Source organism: Orbicella franksi, chromosome 3, assembly GCF_964199315.1.
Source record: "Orbicella franksi chromosome 3, jaOrbFran1.1, whole genome shotgun sequence".
Lineage (NCBI taxonomy): Eukaryota > Metazoa > Cnidaria > Anthozoa > Scleractinia > Merulinidae > Orbicella > Orbicella franksi.
Genome location: NC_138147.1, coordinates 16,659,802 through 16,683,767, shown reverse-complemented (window position 1 = coordinate 16,683,767; position 23,966 = coordinate 16,659,802). Strand labels below are relative to the sequence as shown.

Genomic DNA, 23,966 nt, shown 5'->3' with positions numbered 1-23,966 from the left:
ACAGAAATGTGGAAGCGTAAGTCAAAAATTATATTTTGTCGTGTGGGAGTCGCTAACATCCTGAAGACGTCTGAGAAAACAATAGAGCCCGATGATTATTAGCTATTCAGTTGAACACTTATAGAGAGTGGGTGCTTTTACACGTAGGAACAACACTTGGGGTGCTAAGCGGGTGACTGCCAGTCAACAAGTGGTCGAAGCCTGTAATGATTACCGCCTCTCATAGCTCCCAGCTGTATTCGTGGCCATACAACTGGAAAATTTGATTTTAAATGCGTGAACACACTTAAGTTTTAGCGATGGAAGCGATGATTATTTTGCAGCAATAAGGAATTCGACCAGTTTTGACCCACTGGGCGACAGGCAATAAGGCTAATAAATGAGAGAAGATTTAATCGTCGACTGTACCTTGTAAAACTATGTTAACGCGGAAAATGTACTTGAAAGAGATGTATGTTGTAACGCGGTTTTTGTTCCCGAATCCTCCGAGAGACTGGAAAAAGATACAATCATGCATATGTGTCCTTCTTTTGCTTTCCTCGCACGCTAATAAAAGACACTGCAGTCTACTGGGTCACCACCCTGCCGGCCACACCCAACAAATCACCTCGCTTGATCTGCAATCAACGAAACCAACGATGGAAAGCAGCTCAAAAACACTAGCCACCAGATCCGGGCCACCAGATCTTCACGTAACTATTAGAATTTAATTTTTTTCGTAATAAATTGATGACTATTCGTTAGCCCTGGAGCTACGGAGAAAAATGAGATTAGAGATTGATTGTCCGTGCGTCACTGTAGATATAGTAGTCTCCCAGAGAGAAATCCTGTTCTCCCTGATCGCCTGGAAGTTATAGCCAGCTGTGGGAACACGCTAAAATTCTGGAGTGCCCACTGCGTAATCAGACATTAAACAGGTTATGATGTTGTGAAAACAAGTGACATTTATTGATAATTTACGACATCAAAACGTCCTATAGGAAAGACCTGCTTCTCATGCGCATATCCGCAAAGCAGCAGACAATGGTGCTTAACAAGAAACACAGCGAGGGAGGGAGGGGGGATGATATGGGGTACGGGGGATGCTGCGCGATCAACCCTTCACCTCCCCGTTAAAAGTATTTGAGTCACACCCAATCCTTTCCACCAATCCCATGGCCGCAACTAGCGGGGATTCACTCATTTCACTGGGTTCTAATGGCGGACTTTCGTGTTGGCTTCCGCCGTTCTCTACAGTGTTTCGCTCTTTAATATCCTTCCCAAGGTTCGAGTCAGTCGCTAGCAACTGGCTGATAGAAAACGCGGAGGGGACGCTGGCCGCGGGTTTCGAAGGGACAGTAGTTACAACAGCGCTAAGCAGTATCCTTTCTTCGCTTTCTTTCCTCTCTTCGCTTTGCGCAACGGGGGATGTCCTATCGCCTGGCGCGCATTCAACACCAGCGGTCCAATCATCTGCCTGCGATGGCTGTGTTTGCGTTTGCGCATGCTCGCCTCGGTCCTCTGACTTGACGCTGACCGGCGAGTTTTGCTGGCGGCGCATTTCAGAGAGCAACCTTTCTGTGGTCTCTAATTTTTCTTGGTAAAGCTGCGCGTTCTCCTGTGATTGAGTCAATTGCTGTTTGCAGTCTTTCAGTTGATGCTGAAGAGTTAAGATGGTCGACTGCATACCTTCTACTTCCTCGTCCAGCTGGATAACGAAGTCGTTCAACTCTGAAACGGGACGCCCAGAATATTATGAAAATCCTTAACACAAGTGGATACAAAGTTTGCTAAAAAGTACTTACAGAGTGGCAACAACAACAACAACAACAACCATTTATTTGTACTCACAATTTATAAAATAATTACAATAACCATTAAATTAGTCTAGAGTACTGCCTGCCCAAAATAACCATAAGGGCTAAAAAGAATGGGCAGACATGAGACCCAATAAATTAAATTATCAGGGCTTGGAGTAATGCCAGATTCCCTGAATGAGATCTCGCAGATTATCCCAAACAGCTTGACATGCTTCCAGAACAACTGTCCGGTCCTATTCATTATTTTACCTCAGATAAAATATCAACCCTCTTGAAGCAGCCTTACTGTTAAGAGTTTTGAGAGTTTTCAGCAGTGGCATGCAAATGCTAAACGTTTGAAAAAGATGATCCCTCGCGAGACACTAAATAAAGAACGCAGTTGTACACCATGATCACAAAAAAAGTGCCTTTAAATCTGAAACGAAGACTGCATACTTATGTACTCCTCCCCTCCCCTCCCGCACGGGTCACCCTACAGATAAACGGCAACACACAGTCAATGCCTAACTCCTGGTTGTACGTACCGTCCTGACTGCCTTTCAGCTCGTCACTGTATTTTTTCTGAAGAGCAAGTTCAGCCTCCAGCTGCGCTACTCGTCCCTGAGATAACTGACGACCGAGCTCTTGATTCTCCTGAATCAACATGCGGCACTTAGCCATCAGTTTCTTCCCAGTAACACTGTAACAAAAGACGACGCAAATTAAAACGATTGTTTTTTTCACTTTCTACAGTGCACTGCAGTCAGGGGAACAAGTGCTGTTTTCGGCAAATCTTCGCAGACGTTCGTTTGTATCCAAAGACATTCCGATTCGTATTGTCTAATCAGAAATGAAACGAGCACTTCCGAAGTTGTTGTCAGCGGAACGTCAGTAAGACGTGTCAAGTTGCTAAGAAACGACACAACCAAAAAAAGTGTGCTCAATCAGTTCTTGTAAACGGTATTCCAAGCGAAACAAGCGGTTGTTCCCCCGACTGCAAAGGTAAGCCACTGTTCTTCAATGCATAAAGTAAGGCAACCGAGAGTCAGGTACCATCGGACACACGAATAAGATCTTATGGGTCAAGCAAGGCTGCTTCTTGCTCAGTTTACTTTCATTCTTTGTTGGGTCTTTGCTACTAAAAGCTGATTTCTGGAAACTTTCTATCACCTGTCAGGAGTAAACTTCCAAGCGCTGAGATCATTCTGTGCTTGTTCCAGTTTCTCTTTTTCAGAGTCCAAGTCCGTTTTCATTCGTTGAAATAACAAATTTACCGCAGGATCCAGTAACGTTGAGCGCAGCTGTATCGAGGATGGGTTTTGAGCTTGTTTTAAATCGTGGATTTGAGTCTGTGGACGACAAAGAACAAACATTTGCCTCGCTGTCCACCTTCGTTGTACTGGTGTGGAAACTACGTATACAACTATCCACTGACCAACATCAAATTTCTCCTTTCTATATCAATACATTTTCTTAATATTACGCGGGGGAATTTAGTTTTTAAACTTATACTACAGTAATCCTTGATTCTCATTTCCTAGCTGACTGATTTTGTTGTGACTTGGTATGGAGAATTTGTACATTGATCACCGCCAATAAAACTCGCACATATACCTTTCACAGATGATTTTGAAACAAACACGCAGCAAAACAAGACTTAACCAAAGCTTGAATGCCCGAGGGCATTTAGAGCAATAGCAATAGCTAAAAATGTCAAACATAGTAAATGCAAGATACAATGTTTTACTGGTTGCTATACATTTCGTTGATGATTTCCTATCTTCTCATCGTTTGTTTTCTTGTCGATGTATTAGTAATGTAAGGAGAAATCTGGTTTAGATGATAATTTGGCTCATACTGCTTCTCATGGATGAGCAACACTACCCCAGTGTGGAGGGGATCCCATTTTTGAAGTGACAAGGTGAGTCTTACATTTCATGCCGGTTTGGTAGCCACTGAACCACCATGGCGTTAGTACAAAAAATTATCCAAGTACCTTTAACTTATTAGGTTGAGAAAAATATTTTGGTGAGGTCACACCCCAAGAAACAGATTACCGACAGATTGCCAACAGTTCGTGGACTATTGTCACCACTTTTGTCTGAAACATAACAAAAATTGCTGGCAGTTTGCCACCCAACAGTCGGCCAACAAGCAGGCAACCGAGGACCAACAGTCGGCTGACAAACAGCCAACACTTGGCTGACAGAAGACAGACAAGATCTTATGGAAATTGTTGTTCACTTTTACCATTTTTAATGCTGTTTAAATTTGTGTACACATTGTCTGTTAAAGAATGGTACATTTCAAGGGTGAAATCAGTTTCACCACACAACAGAAAAAGATTTTCATATCTTCTATTAATTATTTTCTGACAATCACCACTGTCACTTTAAGATGGGGTACCCCCAGTAAGCCTCCAAGGCACCCTGCTCTACATTACCTGAGTGAATGTGAACAAGTACTCTTTTGTTCTAATAAAAGGTTACTATATGTACTTTTGGGCAAAAATAATTATTAATTATTATTATTATGCTCAAAAAATAATAATCCTACTGATAGATTACGTTAGATCACATTTCTTTGTTTCATTCGTGAGGGACTTTGGCTAGAATGACCTTAAACATCACAACAATAATTAGTTACTTATATTACACACCCACTGTGTCTATGCTACCAACTTGAAAATATCAAGCATGTGAAAAGGAACAGACTTTTGATCTGTTATAAAAACAGGGCAAGACTTCACAACCGAAACAAATCACTGTAAATTGTAAATGAAGTTTTCACTACTAACAAATTGCAATCAAATGTTACTTTGTGAAATGCCTGATTACTATTGCTACAACATGTAAATTTTACAGGTTACAGCTTCTACCGGCCTTAAAGCAGTCAAATTAGCAAATATACATGGTTTGTTTGGAAATACACGAATGAACAAGAATGCCGTCAGATGTGGAGATGTGTGTTCACCAGGGGAAACAGAAAAAAACTGACACACCAGTAAAAAGATGAAAGACACGAGGAAAGCATTGACCCTAACTTCACGGGTCAAAGATTTTCCTCTATGAGTTTCTACATGTAGTTAGTGAATACATGTACCTACATGTACAAATATCTCAAATGACGTACAGTATTCTACCTGAGCATGAAAAAAATTGTCACTTAATTATGACTTTCAGGGTTCATGCTATATTTCTGTCTTCAGACAGAAATATAACGTGATGCACTTCTTGTTTAATAAAAACAAATGAATAAAAATGGCACTTTCCTCTTATTGCCTCAACTGAACCATGTGTATGTCACTTTAATTCTAATCAGTGTTCACAAAGCTACTCCCACAAAGGGACATCTTAGTGGTGTAATCAGACAATTGTAAAATCCTGGGTTTTTTTTTTTTTTGGACTGTGATACAAGCATTGTTTTACAAAAGATTTTCCAATAATAGAAATATGACCATTATTAAACTCTTCAAATTTTGTTTTCGTAATGCACATGGTAACTACATGTAAGTAAAGAACTACTTGTACCTGAAAAGGCATGGAATGTTTTTCAAGAGTGAGTAATTCAGTTCTGTAGATATCTAGCAAACATCACAAGAACATGCAAGTCTCCATGAAAGTTCCAGGACAGTTCTATACTGCTGTCTGGTTGCTAGGGAACAAGATATGGCATTTGCCTGTTACCGCAGAAGCAAGTGTCCCTCCCTTGTACCGCTTGTCCCCAGACAGACACTTGGCTGTGTGTCAAAGCAGTGTCTCTGTTCAGTGTGGCATTAATTACAAGGCACACATTTTGTAGTTGTACAGTACATTATGAATGACGCCTTGTTTTCTGTAGTCCTCACCAGTAGGTCTTGCATTTCTTGTTCCTTTGTAGCAAGCCTCATCACCAACACATTCTCGCGCCTTGTGGATTCTTGCTGTTGTTGTTTCAGCTTCTCTCCAGTCTCCACGAGTCCTGCTAATTCTTCTTTGATTGAGATAAGAAACAAAATATTCATGCTAAAGATTTTCACTGTGCCATACTCAGAAGGGATTACATCTTCTCAAACTCATTAAAAATTCATCAAGTTACAACAAAGAAAATCACAACTGCGTGAAGGTTTGGATACCTGATCTTAATTAGCATAGATTTTCAGGATTTTCAGCCCGAGCTGAATTGCAGTCTTGACTGAATCCTTCTCCATGTAATCGCCAATTTCATTTCATGAGAATTTGTTTCAGAAACCGGGCTGAAATTTCAGCCCAGCTAAGCAGGCTGAAATTTCAGCCCAGCTAAGCAGGCTGAAATTCACCATGTAATCAGGCCCTAAGTGTCAGAGTCACATTTGAATGTTTAGCAGTACTTTTATTGATGTGGTACTGATCGGCTTAAAGTATTTTACATATCTATGAAAAGTTTGAAATTTGAAGTACTAAAATTTGGACTCTAGAAGTTGTGAAAAGGTTACCAAAGAATCTAGTCTACATGGACGGAAGCATCATCTGCAATGATTCAGAAATCAGCTAACTGTTCATAGCGTTATATTCTGAAAGCTGGTTTTGCATTCGTTGTAACACCCAGTTTACTCAAACTTTTAATGTAACAAGCAAGTATGAAATAGTACTATACAATCATCTCTGTTAAAATAATGACTTTTAGTCTTGAATCAAAACCACCCCCAAAAACACATTTTTCACCATTAGTGTGGCTACATGTATATTGAATTTCCTTTGGTCAAAGCTCACAAATTTTCACCATACATGTACAGATAATAATTTTAACTACATAAAAAGTAGGGTTTGTACTGAAATGTTTTCGATTTTTGCAAATATGTCTTTTCCCGCTGGATAAAAACTGGTCAGATTGATTTCCCGGAAAAACAAGCTTGAACTAATTAAAGTGAAATCTTTATTACCAGTTGACCAACCTTTATGGAATTTCACCAAAGGAAGCATTCACTGTCAGTTTTTGTGGTCATGTTGATGTCATAATAATTTGGAACCCTGATATTTGCCTTTGAGCGTGCACAGATAACTAAAGTTTTCATTCTTAGTAAGCTTGTGGTCTTAGAACTATAAGGAGGCACCTTAAATGTACCACAACAACTACTTACTATTTGCTTGCTCTCCATTTTGCTTCTTTTCCAGGTGATCAACATATTCATCCAACTGCTTTACCCTAAGGGAGGAATAAAACTATCAGCTGGAGCTAGTGAACATTATTTCCCCACTCAACTGCAGGATTTTATACCACGTTGTAGAAAACACATTGCACAGCCAATCAGATTACAGGAAAGCCATTGTATACTCCATGGTATTACACCCAACCCTTCCATCGTGCGCCGCATACGTTTTGCATGATTGTGCTGGCCACTGTATTTTCTTTGGCATGGTATGAAATAGTTATGCAATGCTATCTCGTGGTTTACCATGGAATATCCCACTAGTGACTTGTATTTTCTTGGTACAATGTTTATATACACTGGCCTAAAGGCTTGTGTACAGACTGAGAAAATACATGGGATATTCAATGTCATACCACTCAAAAGTACTGAATATCTAGTATATATCCTTTATTGCCTGCTTTCAGTGTTATGTGCATAGGCGACATCTTTTGACATGCTATGTAACCTGGCCTACATCAAAAATGTTCACACAACGAACTTCCTAACAGTAGAACTCAACTTTTAGTCATGAAAGATGTATTTGACATCAAACTAAGGCTAGGAGTATCAAGAAGTCATTCTGTGAGAGATAAATCGACTGTTTTGAGTGTTTACACCTTTTGAATACTAAATGTGGTAGAGACCTGATTCTCCTGGAAGTCATTATTGAGACCCGATCGACTACACACAAATCATTTAAATTATAAAAAGTAAAGTACCGTATTTTCCCGTGTATAAGTCGACCTTTCAAGACCTAAAAGTCAGTCCAAAAATTCGCCCTTGACTTATACATGGGTCAAAACTTGAGATCCAAGCGCCAGTCAAATAATTAGCATAATAATTGTCTTTCAATGTTAACAAACATGTGATAAGCGGCAGCACAGTTTACAACGTACGTTCGCTTAGCGATCTGTCTCTCCATATCAGAGCTTCAAGTTAAAATGCATCAACATTTATTTGTTAAATTTTAACCTGGATCTTGTAGACACTCACTGGCTCAATTTTGTCATAAAGAACCAATATTTTTCCTTTAAATAAAGTTGTAGTAAAGCCGCTCGGAGAAAATATCTTTCGTGCTTGGAACTTCTCTGCTTGGTAACCTGGCAGGATACGAGTGCGAGGACTTCTGTACCAGTACTTGACCGATTTCAAGGCTTGACTACCAAGTTCCCAACACACGCTTTGCACTTTGTTTATGGCGTCGTTCTGAAAGTTGTGAGCTTCTTTGGTGTTTTGCCTGTCTTATAAAGCCACTTTTAATCTCTTCGCACTTAAAAAGGCTTGTTTGAAATCCTTACATTTGATTTTTGTGAGCATTTTACAAAAATTATCATCAAAAAGTCTGCATGCACATGTGTTGCTAAACTGGGTAAAACGCTCGTATATGTGCCATAATAAGCTTTAAAACTGCGCATTGAAACATGCTGTGATTTGTTTACATATCTGTGGTAGCTGAAAGATAATTTTAAGAAATACAAGATAAGTTTTCCAAGAAATTCTTACCTGGAAATTAAGAAAATCTAGTTTTGGGCCTCAAAAATTGGGGGTCGACTTATACACGGGTAAATACGGTAAGTAATTATCGTGAGTTTATTTGTCATTTCTTCCACGAATAACCAGAAAAATTGCCAGTTTCACAGTTAAATGGTCTTTCAGCGATTTTAATAGCCTGTCAAAAGATGGTCAAAAGATGTTGCCCATGCACGTAACACTGAAATCGGGTGTAAATCAGAATTATATTTCCAGACACAAAAGCTTACAAGAAACCTATCTCTCTCTGTAAGGAAGGAAAAAAATGGACCTTCTCTAGGTTGTGTTCTAGAGCATCGGAATTTTTTTGGTTGCAGCCTAATAGCAATTTTCAGTGACAATTTGCAATTTGGTCTTGGTTGTACCTCCCCACACCTAATACACCTGAGTACCCCTGATCTCTTGGTAGACATCAGGCCCCAGTTGTTCAAAGGAACAACAGTGTCTGAGAAGTTTTTATTTCCAAACATTTTCTTCAAGAGTGATTTTTCCACAGTCACTCCATATTTTTCTAATCCTACTGTGCAGCTCAGATATATGCAAACTATGCATACGCCTATTATGAGCGTATTTTGCATACATGCGTATGTCACTACACGCTCATATGCACATATCTACACGCATATATGTCTCTTTGTTATGCATTCCCATAAGTTTCTTTATGTGAAGCATTGTTAGTCAAACAAAGGACATTATATTTCTGGGAATGAAAAAAACTTTAAAGCGAGATTTGCATATTGTTAAAACGTCTTCCTGATCAATGAAAGCTATCATATTTCAAGTTTTTGATCACTTCGCAAATTCACCAACAAATTACTGTTTATCAAAACTTGCTTGATACTAAGCTTACAAAAATGGGAAGAAAATTGCACCAGTCACTTGAACTCTCTATTTTAACACGTGAATTTTATGTTTTTACAAGTAAAGTTCTGTGTTTCGGCACGCGTCGGCAAGTCGTTTGCGAAGTGTTTATTGTCTGAACAGTTCTGAAGATCCTTGTTGAAAAAATGATATCTCCAGTTTTACTTGACACAGAAACGTTCATTCAAACGGTAAAATGCTCTTTCATCAACCAAAGGATTGTTTATCAAAGTTTCTATGGCGCGCTGCTCACGTTTAGCTATTTTTTCTTCAAGGAAAAGTTCTGTGTTTAGGCATGCGTCAGCAAGTCGCTTGCAAGTAGGCTTTTGTACATTATGCTGGCATTTTTTCAAGCATTTTAGTGAGGCAAAAGCATGAAGCATCATTCGAGCATTTTAGTGGCATTTTCCTGCAAAATTACTATTACTTTTTCCCACAGAAAATAGACATAAAAACTATTTTTTACCAGAAAATGAAGACTTAACTTAGCCTCTTCACTTAAGTATCACTGAAAGGGGACAAAGGATTCACAGAACAACAGGTCATTTAGAAAATTATCTTTGGTGTATTAAAACTATTACATACGTTGTTGTTAACTTGTTATACTAAGTATACGTTTTTGTAAAGCACTCTGAACTGTTAATTGTGTTGAAACGTTAAAATTATTAAAAATCAAAAACCGTATGTATGAGCATTAACCGAGCATTTTAGCAACAACAATGACCTGTTAAGAACAGAAAAAAACAATAGGTTAGCTCGTACATACTAATCAGGCATACGCGTATATACTGTATATGCATATGTGCGTATTGGGCTGATGCGAATTACGCGTATATTTTGGTTCGGATATATCTGAGCTGCACTGTATTTCGACAACGTTGTGTAACTTTTTAATGAAATTGAATATGGCAAATTGCAGACAAACCATTTTTTAGTGCTTTGGGTCCGAAAACTGAGTAACAAATTAAATAAGCAAAAAAACAAAATTTGCTACGACTTGTGGCTTTCAAAAGGTGATTCCGACGCTCATGTTTAGAGGTCGTAAAAAAATTTAGCAATTCATCTTATTTCAAAATTCTTGGCATAGTTTGATAGCCAGCTCTAAAAGCTTTAATTTGATATCGGGGTTTAGGTATCTATAATTTAAACAGGACCTACTCCATTGCCTGGATGTAAGACACCTAATAGTGACGCTATAGCTGTGCAGATATCTGGAAAGTGTCTGTGATTGGTCATTGTTTGGCTTATGCAAATAGAAACTATTCAGAGGTATACAGTAACCTTAAAACTGTCTAATAATGTACATTTTAACTTTTCCCTTGTGTTTAGACTGGGCCAATGGCTTTCCATTTTGATAAACAAAAATACAGCATGATTTATAAAATACCACCACCACTGCTTTGTATGTAAACTTAGTAAGATTCCCCATGTCATACAATGTAAGTCTGTCTTATGCATTACTTTCACGGCCAAGATGTAACTTTCGCGGCTTAGCTCTCACCATTTTTTTTTCGTTCCTTTTACTAAATAAATAGCTAATGAATTTGGAAGTCACCAATTTTCTCGCCGCAAATTATGAACATAACTTGACGTCAAACTCTAAAATTTAAAATTATAAAGAAGTCCAGATTGCTTCTCCAGTATCATTTGCGACCGTTATCAGTTGTAAATTCACCAGCCTGATCTATATCTGCAATACGTGTATCAATCATAGCCTTTCTAAACTACGTTCGTGACTGAAATAAAAGTAAAGCTATAAAGAAAGGCTCAAGGATCGGTTAATTAACGGAACAAATTGTAAGTGAAAGCATGGTAAAGTTCCGCGTAAGAGCAAAACTGATCAATCTTAGCTGTCATGAAGATACTAACCTTTCCACAATGTCCTCCTTCGACAAGTCCGTCAGATCTTGCGATTGAAGTCGTACCTGGAAAACAAATTTCTTTAAAACTTTTTTGCATACAATCCGCCCCAAAATTAATTCGGAAACTCCTGCGCAGATTGTAAAAAGAATCGAAAGACGGAAGGCGTGCTTACTCGCTTTGGTGCAGCCTGTGTGGCGTCCACTTCTTCTTCGATTTTTCTCTTGCTCCCTGCAACAAATGCAGAAATAAATAAGCTCAACATATGCAGGAAGGTTTAAGCGTGATTCTGACCATTACCTTCTTCATTTTCCGCCATAGTTAGTATGAAAATTCAGCTAGTTTAGAGTCGAAATTCGCCTGTCATGTCATAACAAAAATCGCCATATGCAACTGCATTACTTCCTGCAAGGCAAGATGGGAAACACATGACAAGAAATCACTTCCCGGGGTCCGGTAAGTAAATGAAATACAGCAATTCAGTTAATTTTTCTTTTGAAAGTCAGACAATTAAAAGCACTAGTGCGTATTATTTGATTTTCTGCTTGAAGTTTTTTTTTTCTGAAGAACAGTGGATAAAGTTTATCGCATTTTGTGAAATACCATTTTCTATGGACTGTCAGAATAATTGTGTCGGGCTGTCACTCCCAGTAAGAAATCGTGACAACGTGAAAACGAGGTCTGCACATGTCGCCAAAAAATCAACATGGCGGACAATTTTCAATAGTAAAGATATTTTTTTTGCCATCTGAACATGTGAAATGGTTTGAATATTATACACGTTATTTGGACTAGAGAGGATTTGCAAATTAATTTAATGTCATGACAGACCACAAAGAGGAGCAAGAGCTTGAACTAGAAGCTCTAAATTCAATCTATCCGGAGGAATTTTCCCGTGAGTATCAATCTTATCAAAGACTTCAGCTCTGGTTGATTTTGTAATCTAACTGTTTGTTTTGCTTCCGATATAGTTATTTTTTTAATTTTTAATAGAAATGTATTAGTGAATTCTTGTGAAGGTTGTTGTGTATGATCATCCTTTAATTTGTCTTATTTGGTTCGCTGTGTCTCTATGTCCGGCAGTCGGACAGGGTTTTCAAAGTACTCCGTGTCCGGCAGTCAAAATTATTTTTTTAAAATTTCAGTTAATAATGTCAAATCTTTGTTGATATTGCCGAATACTAATTTTGGTTAGCCTGGCACTCGGTATATCGGGATTTATAACGTAGACTATTATAAAATAACTGGTCGTCAAAACGTTTGAATAGCACTCCGGTTAGCCTAAAAAGCACTCTGGTTAACCTAAAAAGCACTCCAGTTACCCTGAATAGCACTCCGGTTAGCCTAAATAGCTCTCCGGTTAGCCTGTTTACGGTTAGCTTTCAATGATGCTAAGGGTAACTCTATAAATACTTAAAAAATTCCAAAAGTCGCCGGTTGGTTGCGGTGGCGCAGTGGGCATCAGTATCGCTTGTCAGGCTGGCGACCCGGGTTTGATTCCTCTTGGGGTCGGCTGTCAAAACGTCCATTTTACGTTGCTTAACTTCTCACTGCCGAACATGGAGTATTTTAAGAAACCTGTCCAGCTGCCGGACATGTAGCGACAGCGGAAAAAATAAATACAATGTTAACACAAGTAAGCATTAATTAAGCTTAAATTATTGACTTATTTTATCGTACTTCAATTTCCCAGTGATTGAAAGTGATCCATGTTGTTTCCAAGTTTCAATTTCTTGTGAACCAGAGAAATCAGAAGATGAAGACTGTAGAGGTAATTAGTGAAGCTCATGTCTGGTTTATTTACAAAAGGGGAGCATAATGAGTATCAGAAGCCAAGTACAAAAAAATGTTATAAATTGTCTTAAGTTCTCTGTGGAGGAGCATGAAATATCTTCTATGTGGCTTACGTCTATACCTGCTAACTCACATACATATTTTTTATGCTTGCCACATGCCTGTGGATCAAAAACATCAACCACATGCATAGAAGACAATTTCACTTGCATGACTTTAATTCTGGCAACAGACTAATATTTCACCCAGGGGGCAGTAGAAACACAGTCAAACCTCTGGTTGCGACCACCTGTCTTTAGCGACCAGTTCTCCAAACTACCAAAAGTTTCCAAGCCAAATCACTATATTTGGAACCTCTAGCAAGTGACCACCTCTCATAAGTGACCAAGACCACTTTTAGAGCTAAAGGTTTGAAATTTTCTTTTGTTTTTAACCTCCCATAAGTGACCACTTGACAGATAATAGAGAGGTTAAGCATGACGTTTATGGCAAGTGGCAAATGGCAAAAATGAAACTTTTGCTCTCTCTCTTCAGCTGTGTGTACAGTAGAGTGAAATTATTTGTATTTGCACTGAATAGGAGGAGATCTAATTCTATTTGTGTGTGCCTTTTATACGGATTAGAAGAAAAGAACTCAAAATCAGAAGTTGTCTTTGTCGTCTGGCGTTAATGTCTTGCTTAACCTCTCTAATAAAGCGAAAATTGGATAATAAGGTGTTGTAGCATTATCACATTCCTGGGTTGTACATGGAAATTGGGAAGTTTTTTTTGAAATTGTTTTTTCACATGACATAAAACATTTAAAACACGCTAATGAGGCAAAATGTTGACCCAATATGGTCTAAGCTCTCGTGAGCAACCACCTTCCGTAAGTGACCACCAAGGCTTGACATTTTGTGTGGTCGCTTATGGGAGGTTAGACTGTACTTCCACTTCCTCCATGCTACAGAAACCAGGATTAGCTCGGACCCCTAGGTCACTGGGTCACTAGGTCGCTTGGCCTGCAACTTTTTTTACCATATCAATAATGCAGGAGAATTTAATATTTTGAATATTAAGAGAAAAAGGCTTAATGTGTGTCTTGAATATCTCAATGTTTCAGTTTGTGCAACATTGCAGTTCACATATGTAGACACATACCCTGATGATGCCCCTGTCATTGAAGTGCCATCATATGAAGGGATTGATGATTCAGATGTAGAGAATTTAAGAGAGTTTTTGGAACAAGAGGTGATTTTATTTTGTACGTATTTGTTGGTTCAGTTTACCACATTTTGGGAGTTCAAGAGGTGTACTGCACCTAGACATTGAAAGCAGGGCTTTATTCAGGGTAGGATGTACATTTCTTTTTTCCATTAGGAGCAGACATGACTGAATCAAGTCCATTTTTGCAAAAAGGTCTCAAATTGAACAAAACTTAGTGATGCCAAAAAAAGAACTTTCATAGGCCAAGTCAACTTAAGGTATACTTTGAACTTATAAAGCAAGGTGAATCTACATCTCTAGCATGATTCTGCGACTTACAGGCAAGATATTGGGATGAACTTGTCACTGAAGATAAAATTATATAGCATTACAGACAAGTAATGTCCTCTTTTTCATTTGTGGTATATGAGTATGACACAACAAGAATTCTGCCCATAACTTGTGAAATGCACACTTCAGTATAAAGTTTACATGATAATGAATTATTGTATGGCTAGCTCTGAGAACAGGTAAAATGAAGCAAATCCTGTGCTGTGATTGGCTACGTGAACAGGCAAGATGGTGCTACCTTGCCTTCACGGGATTACTTACTGTGTCTCGGGAGAAAATACTGTGTTTTTTTTTTTGGTGATATATAATAAATCCTTTATATGTTTCAAGATGGCTGGATGTTGGCCTTGCTCTTTTTGTGCATGTTTATAGACCTCAAATCCGTCTCGATCTCCTAACACACAAAAAGGAAACTTGGCCAATATCCAGCCATCTTGACCTCATGCTCACTCAATAACCCATATATACAGTTGTACCACCTGGTGTGGGGGCCCTTTGGTTACTGAACTGTACTCCTGACCAAGAGTGGCATCCAGGTTAGAGCCCCGGGGGAACTCCAAAATAAAAAGGACCGGGGTACTTGTCAGACCTTTTAGGGGTCAAAAAAGCAGTTTTGGTATCTCTTAGGGTGTTCAGCCTCAAAAGATCCACAGCGGGAGCTTCTATGTTACCTTTTAGGGTATTGAGCCCAAATGAAAATGACAGGAGATAATGTTTTGTTTTAGAATTGGTTCCTCTTAGGGGTGAAAAAAATTCAAGCCACACCCACAAAACAGGATCTTGATACCTCTTAGGGGTTCTTTTCAAAATTTCTGACAAGCATCCTCTTCCTCTTTATATGGGAGTCTCCCCCCCCCCCTCCCCGGGGTTTGAACCCTTGCTTAGATACTTTATGTTGATGGGCAAGACACTGACTCTGTCTGGGTACTGGTAAATTAAAACACTGAGGGTAACCTTACAATAGACTAGCATCCTATCCAGGGCTGGAGTAGAAATATTTCTGGTAACCTCATGTTTAGAAACTAGGTTAAAATGGAAACTGCTGTTAGATAATCTGAATTTTTACTAGGCACAGGAAAACCTTGGAATGGCAATGGTCTTCACAATAGTATCAGCTGCACAAGAGAAACTTACTGAGTTCATGAATAAGTTAAAAAATAACAAAGAAGATGAGAAGTTAAGAAAAGAGAAAGAAGCAGAGGAAGCCGAAAGAGCTAAATTTACAGGAACACCAGTTACACTAGAGACATTTGTTGCATGGAGAAAAACTTTTGAGCAAGAAATGATCAAAACTAAAGTGAATAAAGAAGAAACATTTAAAGGCAAACTAACAGGTAGGGAGCCTTTAAAGAATGCAAATAATGTACTGAACTTATATTGACTATACGAGGTTCAAAATAAAATAATTTGAAAACTTTTAACCTGAATTTGTTGGGCTTTTTCCTTGGCTTTTTCCTTGGCTTTTTCCTTGGCTTTTTCATTTGGGCTTTTTCCCCTTGGCTTCCTCTCATGCTTTGAGAGGAAGCCAACAATGTCAGTGACATCGCATCAAGATCAGTATATAACACGGAAGTCACATTCTATTGGTTGCTTTGATATTTTAAAGGGAAATTGAGATTGTTTCACATTCCTCTCACTGTTGGCTTTTTGTAATATCTGAGCACTAAAGAATCGGCTACGAATAGTTTCCTGATTCTTACTTTCACATTGCCTAGCATTTGATCTATTTCTTCCCTGAATGGAAATTATATTTTCTTTCAAGAGAGATCGTAACAGTAAGCATATTACTAATTCAAGCTTTTACAGTCAAACTCAGTGACCGATTGAATACATCCGTGTTCTGAGATTTTTGTGGTTGAAGATCTCGCTTGTGATTGGTTATAACAGAATAAACATTCCAGACATATTTTAGGTGTTCACAGTTTTCTGAGTTTGACTGTAATTGTGGCTGTGTGAACTTTTAGGAGAAAAAGGTCATCACCATACCCACTCCTTTCAAGTGACAACCCTTCCCTCCAACCATTATGGTCTCACTATCATTAATTTTAAAGATCAGCAGTCAACTAATTTAGTCAAAAGGGAAATGCAACATTGGTGTCCACATCAAACCAATCTTCCAACGAGGAAGAATATTGGTCAAGCCCTCTCCCCAAAAGAGAAGTAGCTTCCCATTGGTAACAATCAATGCATGGTCTATAAATTTAAATGTAATATTTCTGATGCAGATTGTGTTGGGTAGACTCCCTGACATTTACACCACTGCATAAGCCAACACAAACATTCAGCAATAGGCAGGCATCTAGAGGAACACTGGTCAGCCTGAAATGTTGGTCATTTTCCACCCTCAGATTACCCCCCAGATGAGAGACAGCTCTCGCCTGTGGGTAATGCTGAGGGCGGGAAATGGCTGATACTTGAGGCTAGAGGAACATGGACTATGAAAGTCTGCTTTGGAAGACAAATAATTTTTCAATTTTCCAGTTGGAGAAATGTAGATCTAAGTTTGATTGCTTAGTTTTTGAAATGCTATTCAGGAATTGAACCCTGGTTTAAATACTCAAAAAGTCTGCACTCTTTTGCTTGCAAATATATTATTGCATGTTACTTTATCTTTGATTTCTTCATATTAGTGTCCCTTAATAATTCTCAGTTTATATTTATATTCATATTCGTTTTGTTTACTTTGACTTGAAATCATAACCATGTGAAGCGAATGTTGAAACATTTTGCTAATTCCAACCAAAATTGTTTTAAGTTTTTCAGTTTTATCGAAGTGTTTCATAATTTGTAATCATTATTTTTGTATTCACTGGTAGGTAGGCAACTCTTTGAGCAAGATGCTTCAATGGAAAATTCAGATGCAATATTCCTTGAAAGTAAGTTTTTCTTTTCTTTTTTACAAAATAATTATGTCATCTAAGACTAAGCTCTGGTTTCAAGAGGCGGAGCTTGAATGAAGGTTCTCTCTTTCTTTTTCTGCTGAAAAGATGGGGGAGGCAAACATTTTTGGCTCTTAAAATCATTTTTTTCTCAGTAATAAGGGATCCTGCCCCTTGATCCACTCCCTGCATGTAGATCTTTCTCTGCTTACAAACTGTGAAGGCCAGGAACACAGGCATTGCAATACCTAAGTGTAGCTGATGCTCATCTGTTAACAATATTCTGCTGTTTTGCATTTAGGTGAAGTAAAAGTAGATGAATCTCTTTTCCAAGAAATGGATGACTTAGACCTTGATGATGAGGATATAGAATAAAGCAATTATTTTTTTACATTGTTGAGTTTTCATTTTCTATGGTAGAGGAGAGGGATCAAGGGACTGGGCTGGGATTTTTGAAAACTGATTAACACCAATTTGGGATCAAAAGTGTCACAGATTTATATGTGTGTCATTTCAAAGCTTTTTCAGTGAATTGTATTGTTTCGGTTCAAAGTAACTTTGACATCGCCCAAAGTTGGGGTCTTAAATAATCCAAACAAAAGTTAATGAAAACTGATTAAAATGGAAGAGTCTGTTTATGTACTTCATGTCTTTCAAGCTCAAGACATTGATTCTCCCTACAAATTCCCATCGATGTTATTGTGACATAATAGTGGATGAGAGAATTTGATGGTTCATCATAGCAATAGATTTCTAGTCAAATGACAAGTCTACCCATATCTGTTTACAGATGCCTTAATTGATGTTACTAAACAAAAGTTGTATACCGTAATACCTTCCTTCCAATAAGAGCCCCTTTTCTAATAAGGGGCACCCCCCTTGAGTGCCGTTTCCATAATAAGCGCCCCTATTCAAAACAGTGTCCCTTTCTAATAGGTGCCCCTGCAGCGAAAGTGACATTCAAGACATTAACTTGAATTAATGAAACTGTCTTTAGCTTGCTAATCCGGCAATAGTGGTCAGCACCAGACGAGTAAGTTAAGTAGTTTGCGTTCTTATCTTGGTGCAAGGCCAAAAGAGCGGCTCAAGACCGACAGAGGTGGAGGGCAACCGTGTACGCCCTATGTCCCCCTCCCCTCCCCCCATGGGACAGAGGACTAGATGATAATCAATCATTGATTGGGGAAGCGACCTCTGTTCTTACAATTCTTGAATGACTGTGTCTGTTTTATTCACTAAGTGCAGTATCATACAAAAATGTAGTCCAGTGTTTACATTCAAAATATGCGTATTCCTAATAGGCGCCCAACCTTGAGCTATCAAAAATTAATTAGCGCCCCCGGCCTGGTGCCAAATTCAATCATTATGGCATTGACTATGATTTAAGTTTTACAGCTTAGACATGTCAAGGGCTTAATTTCAACACTTTCAGCAGCGGCAAATCAACAGGTGCCAAAATTTGCTCTTTCTAGCTTAAAAAAGAGAGGTTGGTACGGAGTGAGTGTCTCTTTCTTGCTCCCGTGAGAAAAGAGGGGAAGTGGGGCGAAAATCTATTGCCATCGGTTTTTAGTAATAACACATGGGGCAGGAGTCGTGTGGTCAAAAGGTCCTCTAAATTCGTCACTGTCAATCTTGTTCCCAGGGTCCTCTCGAGAGAGAGGAAGAAAGAGAGCCCTGGGAACGAGGTTGAGCTACTCTTTGGTAGGCCAGGCCTATTCTTATCACGCAAACCGTGTGGAAGGTATTTGGGTAATCTCACCTGCGTTTTTATTGATTTATTTTTCTTTGTTTATTGATCTCTTTACTTCACTCTTAATCTATATTTAATTAACATAACTTTTCACTCTCTTAAACTACTTAGCATTAACAAGCTTTTAATTGATAGTTTTACAGAACGAGAAGGGTGAAACAGAAATACAATTCAAATTTGCACAGTGTTTTGTACAATGCAATGTGAACACGTGAAGGAGCTCCTATTCCAGTGCAGTTTAACCCACAACCGAACACTCCACTACATTAAACGCTATTTATATGCATCAATTGTGAGGTAAATGTTCAAGAATTTATAGACTCTTGCTCTCTTGATCATTTTATTGAAATTCCTGCAAACAAAGTTCAACATCAGTTGTTAGTTCAGAAGTCTTTTAACGGGAAGTTAAGCTTAAGTCATTTGTAGCGAGATACTTTTTCCGCAAGAACATATTTGATCATAAACTATGAGGTTGTCTCAAGAACGCATGGTTCATGTGAAACACTTAAGTCGTTAATCCTCTCGTTATAAGATCTTACAATGGTCGTCTTTATTTTTTCATTGAGGACTTTTTAACAACTAGACTAGGAGCCCGAGTTTTCTATGAGCGAATAGTCGACGCGAAGTAGTCGAGTTGACTATCGCTTATCGAAAAAATTGGCGAGTAGTCGAATTGTTTTGGTAGACACTCTAAAAATTTACATCACAAAGCCTACAATTTCGTGTATTTTTAAGCGTAAAATTGAGAATGGTTTTCAGTTTCATCGAGGGCGGAGCGCGCGAACGTCAGATTAATAATTAGATTATTCGCTCTCGATTTCTATCGCGTTTCTACCGTAAACTTCCGAACGACCCTCGTTACTTTCGGAATTAGCAGCCTTTGGAGCTCGCTACTTTCGGGGAGTCGTTATTTTGAGGGGATCGTTAATTTCGGGGAACAAAATTCGTTACATGAAGTTGATGTGATTGAGCGCTTTAGGAGGTAAAAGACGGAATTCGTAGAAACAGTTCTTAAAACATGAAATGAAATTCTTCGTTCCAGTTTAAATTTGTGTTGCTGCCACTGTTACATATACTCTTTATGTCTAGATCGTGTTGTTGGTCGGCAGGAAAGCTACTAAGTTTCTACTTCCACTGCTATGTCAGTCTGCTGTGACAATACATCAGTGCGTAGGTCGAGTTTTCAATTTTAATTTAAAGAAACGCTCGCCTTTTAATGCAGTCCTGTTAAAAATGACACAGGGTTTTCAATTTTGATTTTAAGAAGAGTTCCTGTTAGTACGTTCCTCTATTACCGACTGAATGACAATTCTAAGGTTTTGTTTTGAAATCGCGCAACTTGAACGGATGAAGCAAGAAGTGGCATTTCCTTCGTGGCATAAGCGATACCTCCCCTTCTTAATTGTAGAGCGCCTTAATTATAATTATCAACTTTAGTACCGTAAGTCAGTTTCACTTGACTTTTGATTGGAAAAATATACTTTTGAACCTTGGTCTCGCTATTTTCGGGGGTGGGGCTGGAAGTGCGCTCACTACTTACGGGCGGTCACTACTTTCGGGATTTACTAGCAGCCACAGCTTTTGGAGGTTACTTTCGGAGCTCGTTACTTTCGGAAGTTTACAGTAATAACGTAAACGATTGGATATGTAATTTTCTGCTAAAGAGGAAAATAAATAATAAAAACATTCAGCCTTAGTCGGAGAGTAAAAGAGTGTGTGCATAGCCAAACACAAGTTAAAATATTCTGACGCGAACCGACCGAAAGGAATCGTGGCACTAATCGTAAACGAATCGACTCGTACCCGAAAGTTAATTTTGTCTTCTGAAAAATAGGAAGAGTTGCCTAGATTTGTGTGGTAAGGAGTTTAAGAATTAATCTCTGAACCGAAAACAACGCATACTTACAAAGAAATTACAGAAAATCAAGTTATCTACATAGTGGCAGCGTAATGCAAATTTGCAGCTCTCGTCGAATAGCTTTGTCCAATGATTCTATTTTTTCCTCTTTGACTGGCTTGCTACATCGCTCTGTAAACTTCGGCCAATCAAAATTGCTACTGTCCACCTGCCATCGAAATTAATTATGTTTGGAGTGGTAAACAACCCTATTACGTCGTAAATCAGAAAGCCCCAACAGTCTACTTAATTAAAAATACGCGATTTCGGTGTTTTCTAAGCATTGAGCGTGGTTTGAAACGTGTTCAGTGACACGAACAATTTACAAGAAACTTGGAATAAAACAACAAACATTTTGCATTATCCCTTCAAATACATCCTTGAATACCAAAGACTTACCAATTAATTTTGTTGTTAAGATTCTGTACTCTCGGCGTTGGATTCTTCTAAACTGCTTGTGGCGATTTCGCGTTTGGTGTCATAGGTTTCATCCAGCAGTTTATTCTCTAACTCTGCAAGGAGATCATCTTCCTCACGACCAAACCGCCCCTGGTCTTCATCCTCCGCAATTTCGTCCCTCCCAAAGCGTCCTTGCATTTCTTCTTCGCGTCCAAACCGTCCTTGAAAGTCTTCTTCGCGTCCGAAACGACCTTGCATCTCCTCTTCACGGCCAAAGCGACCTGGGTCCTCCTCTTCTCGTCCGAATCTTCCCTGCATGAAGTCACGACCAAACCTGCCTTGCTCTTCCTCCCGTCCAAAACGGCCTTGGGAATCCTCTTCGCGCCCAAAACGGCCTTGCAGAGCGTCCTCCTCCCTTCCAAAGCGTCCCTGCAAATCATCCTCTCTTCCAAAGCGCCCTTGCAAACTCTCCTCTCTTCCAAAGCGCCCTTGCATGTCTTCACGACCGAAGCGACCTTGCATGTCACGTCCGAAGCGACCTTGAAGATTTCTTCCAAAGCGGCCTTGGAAGTTCCTTCCAAAGCGACCAGGAGCCAAGGCCCGTACCTGTTGTTCACCTTCTTCTTCTCTACTAAATCGGCCCTTCCAATATTGGGGCTCCCTCTTGTTAACATCCGAGAAACGGCCCTTCCAATATTGCGGATCACTAAACCGGCCCTTCCAATATTGAGGGTCCGAAAAACGGCCTTTCCAGTACTGAGGATCCTTAAGGACTTCTTCCTTCATATCAGAGAAACGTCCTTTCCAATACTGTGGCTTCTCCGCACTGACGGATCTTGCAAATTTACCTTCAGTGAATTCGGGCATATCACTGTCGTCGGCTTCTTTATTTTCGTCGTCCAATGGCTTTGCGCTGATTAGTAACAAATGACAGCAGAACACTGCTAGTAAGACACAACTTGATATCCTCATCTTTAAAGGTTGCAGCTGACGTGTCCGTTAAAACTAAAAGGGAAAAGATGTGAAGCAATGAACTCATTGACTTGGAGACGTCTCTAAAAATGTATTCCTCTACTTTTTCATCATCGTGACAGTCTGTCATTGAGATACTTAGCCAGTATCAAGTTGTTTCCACAAACTAGCCTCGCAATGTGAGAAAATAGATTAAACAAGAAGAAAGACATTTCAACGAGTGACAACTCCATCAACAGCTTGGCAAAGTTGTCTTGTGTCGGGTCGAAGTTCTAGTGTTAGACAAAACTTAAATACTGAAAATTCAGGATAGCCATAGTTTGAAATTGTTACATTGTTTGGGTTAGTCAATCGACTGTTGCAAAAATTGGGTCAAATGTTCAACTGCTTAAATGCAATTTAACCAGCTTAAATGCGGTCTCTGCGATCTACAAAACATCTCCTGGGTAACCTTTGATTTAATTGATTTGCGAGAAAAAATATAGTTATACAGTCTTAATGCACACTAACGGGAAGGAAAAAATTCCTGCTTGTTACTTGTATATTGATAAATTTCCCGGCCACTGCATGACTTGCGCAGCTTCAGCGGATAAAGCTGAGAGACGTTTCGACTGCTTTTTATTGGTTAGGAGTAACAAACTGAGTTTAGTTGTCGGAATGATCGAGAACTCTTCTGATGGCTTCTGATAGCTTTTCATCACTGAAAACTCAGTTTTGTCAGGTCTGACAATATACTGTCACCTGTGTTCTTCTAATGTAATATTCCAGCACTTACGCACTTAAAAAAACTTAACTAAACTTTAACCCTAAGTTTCTTAATGAAAACATCCGCAGAATTGGTCGTTCCTGTGAAAACGTCACACTGCATAGCGCTTGCTGATGTTGGCATTCTTGAAACTACCGTAAGATGAATATTGCATCACAGCAGAGAAATCTTAAATCCGTTTCTGCGACAAATGAACTTAGACCCCTTCACCGACAGCGAACTTCAAATGCTAACTTCCCGATGACCTTTACAATCAAGTGCTCGAAGCTTTTCCGCCTTGTCAGCTGGGGTGGGGCAAGGCTAACAGGCGAATTTTGTCCATCAGACGTTTACTAACTTTGAAACATCAAAAAATTACTTAAATTGGGATAATTATAGCCTTACATAACCAGCTGAATAGAATTGACCAGATGCCTATTACTTATTCTCCTACGCAAGTGAAAACATACCCAGCATAAATATTTAATGAAGGAAGTTCAACGCGTTGTCGAAATCTCGAAGTGTTTCCTTAAAAGAAAACTTTAAAACACCCATGGTTTCAAACTAGAAACAACAATTTTGTCAGATTTAGCATATATTACCATGAAACTTTGGCGTTTCACCATGCAAACTAAGCACTTTTTGACTCGCTAGCAGGGCAGGATTAACATCTGAATGGGAAATTACGATCCGTCTTCTTTACTTATTTTTTTTTCAGATTTCACACGGACATAACATTTAATTTCGAAATTCGAAACAATTTTGGACAAACAAGGTAATTTGTGCTGAGTGTAACTGATCTTAATTTTTTTCGTT

General features: G+C 38.9%; 3 protein-coding genes across 4 annotated transcripts; 1 reads left to right on the top strand and 2 right to left on the bottom strand.

Annotated features, from left to right (window-relative positions):
* Nucleotides 1–926: 926 nt before the first annotated feature.
* Nucleotides 927–11,584, bottom strand: LOC145481522 (pre-mRNA-splicing regulator WTAP-like). Of its 2 annotated transcripts, none has more exons than XM_081460014.1 (8): nucleotides 11,479–11,584; nucleotides 11,354–11,409; nucleotides 11,188–11,243; nucleotides 6,877–6,941; nucleotides 5,626–5,747; nucleotides 2,949–3,127; nucleotides 2,324–2,478; nucleotides 927–1,710 (listed from the first exon to the last, which is right to left on the bottom strand). In XM_081460014.1, the coding sequence occupies exons 1-8, from the start codon at nucleotides 11,495–11,497 to the stop codon at nucleotides 1,094–1,096; spliced, it is 1,269 nt and encodes a 422-aa protein (XP_081316140.1). In that variant the 5' UTR covers nucleotides 11,498–11,584; the 3' UTR covers nucleotides 927–1,093. The 2 variants fall into 2 exon arrangements, with proteins under 2 accessions (XP_081316140.1, XP_081316139.1); XM_081460013.1 differs by having other exon boundaries at nucleotides 5,626–5,750; nucleotides 11,479–11,583.
* Nucleotides 11,585–11,873: 289 nt separating this feature from the next.
* LOC145481521 (RWD domain-containing protein 1-like) lies at nucleotides 11,874–17,830 on the top strand. Its single transcript, XM_081460012.1, has 6 exons — nucleotides 11,874–12,073; nucleotides 12,872–12,949; nucleotides 14,075–14,202; nucleotides 15,578–15,842; nucleotides 17,325–17,384; nucleotides 17,689–17,830. The coding sequence occupies exons 1-6, from the start codon at nucleotides 12,001–12,003 to the stop codon at nucleotides 17,760–17,762; spliced, it is 678 nt and encodes a 225-aa protein (XP_081316138.1). The 5' UTR covers nucleotides 11,874–12,000; the 3' UTR covers nucleotides 17,763–17,830.
* Nucleotides 17,831–19,416: 1,586 nt separating this feature from the next.
* LOC145481520 (uncharacterized) lies at nucleotides 19,417–22,405 on the bottom strand. The gene is made up of 2 exons (XM_081460011.1): nucleotides 21,434–22,405; nucleotides 19,417–19,489 (listed from the first exon to the last, which is right to left on the bottom strand). The coding sequence occupies exon 1, from the start codon at nucleotides 22,403–22,405 to the stop codon at nucleotides 21,449–21,451; it is 957 nt and encodes a 318-aa protein (XP_081316137.1). The 3' UTR covers nucleotides 19,417–19,489; nucleotides 21,434–21,448.
* Nucleotides 22,406–23,966: the final 1,561 nt, after the last annotated feature.

Bases quoted from the DNA above. Each gene is read 5' to 3' on its own strand.
- LOC145481522 (XM_081460013.1), bottom strand. The intron at 6,942-11,187 runs GTTAGTATCTTC...TTCCTCCCTTAG, and splicing joins AAGGAGGACATTGTGGAAAG to GGTAAAGCAGTTGGATGAAT. The intron at 2,479-2,948 runs GTGATAGAAAGT...CTTTTGTTACAG, and splicing joins TGGAAGTTTACTCCTGACAG to TGTTACTGGGAAGAAACTGA.
- LOC145481521 (XM_081460012.1), top strand. From the start codon at position 12,001: ATGACAGACCACAAAGAGGAGCAAGAGCTTGAACTAGAAGCTCTAAAT. The intron at 12,074-12,871 runs GTGAGTATCAAT...TCAATTTCCCAG, and splicing joins CTATCCGGAGGAATTTTCCC to TGATTGAAAGTGATCCATGT. The intron at 15,843-17,324 runs GTAGGGAGCCTT...ATTCACTGGTAG, and splicing joins ATTTAAAGGCAAACTAACAG to GTAGGCAACTCTTTGAGCAA.
- LOC145481520 (XM_081460011.1), bottom strand. From the start codon at position 22,405: ATGAGGATATCAAGTTGTGTCTTACTAGCAGTGTTCTGCTGTCATTTG.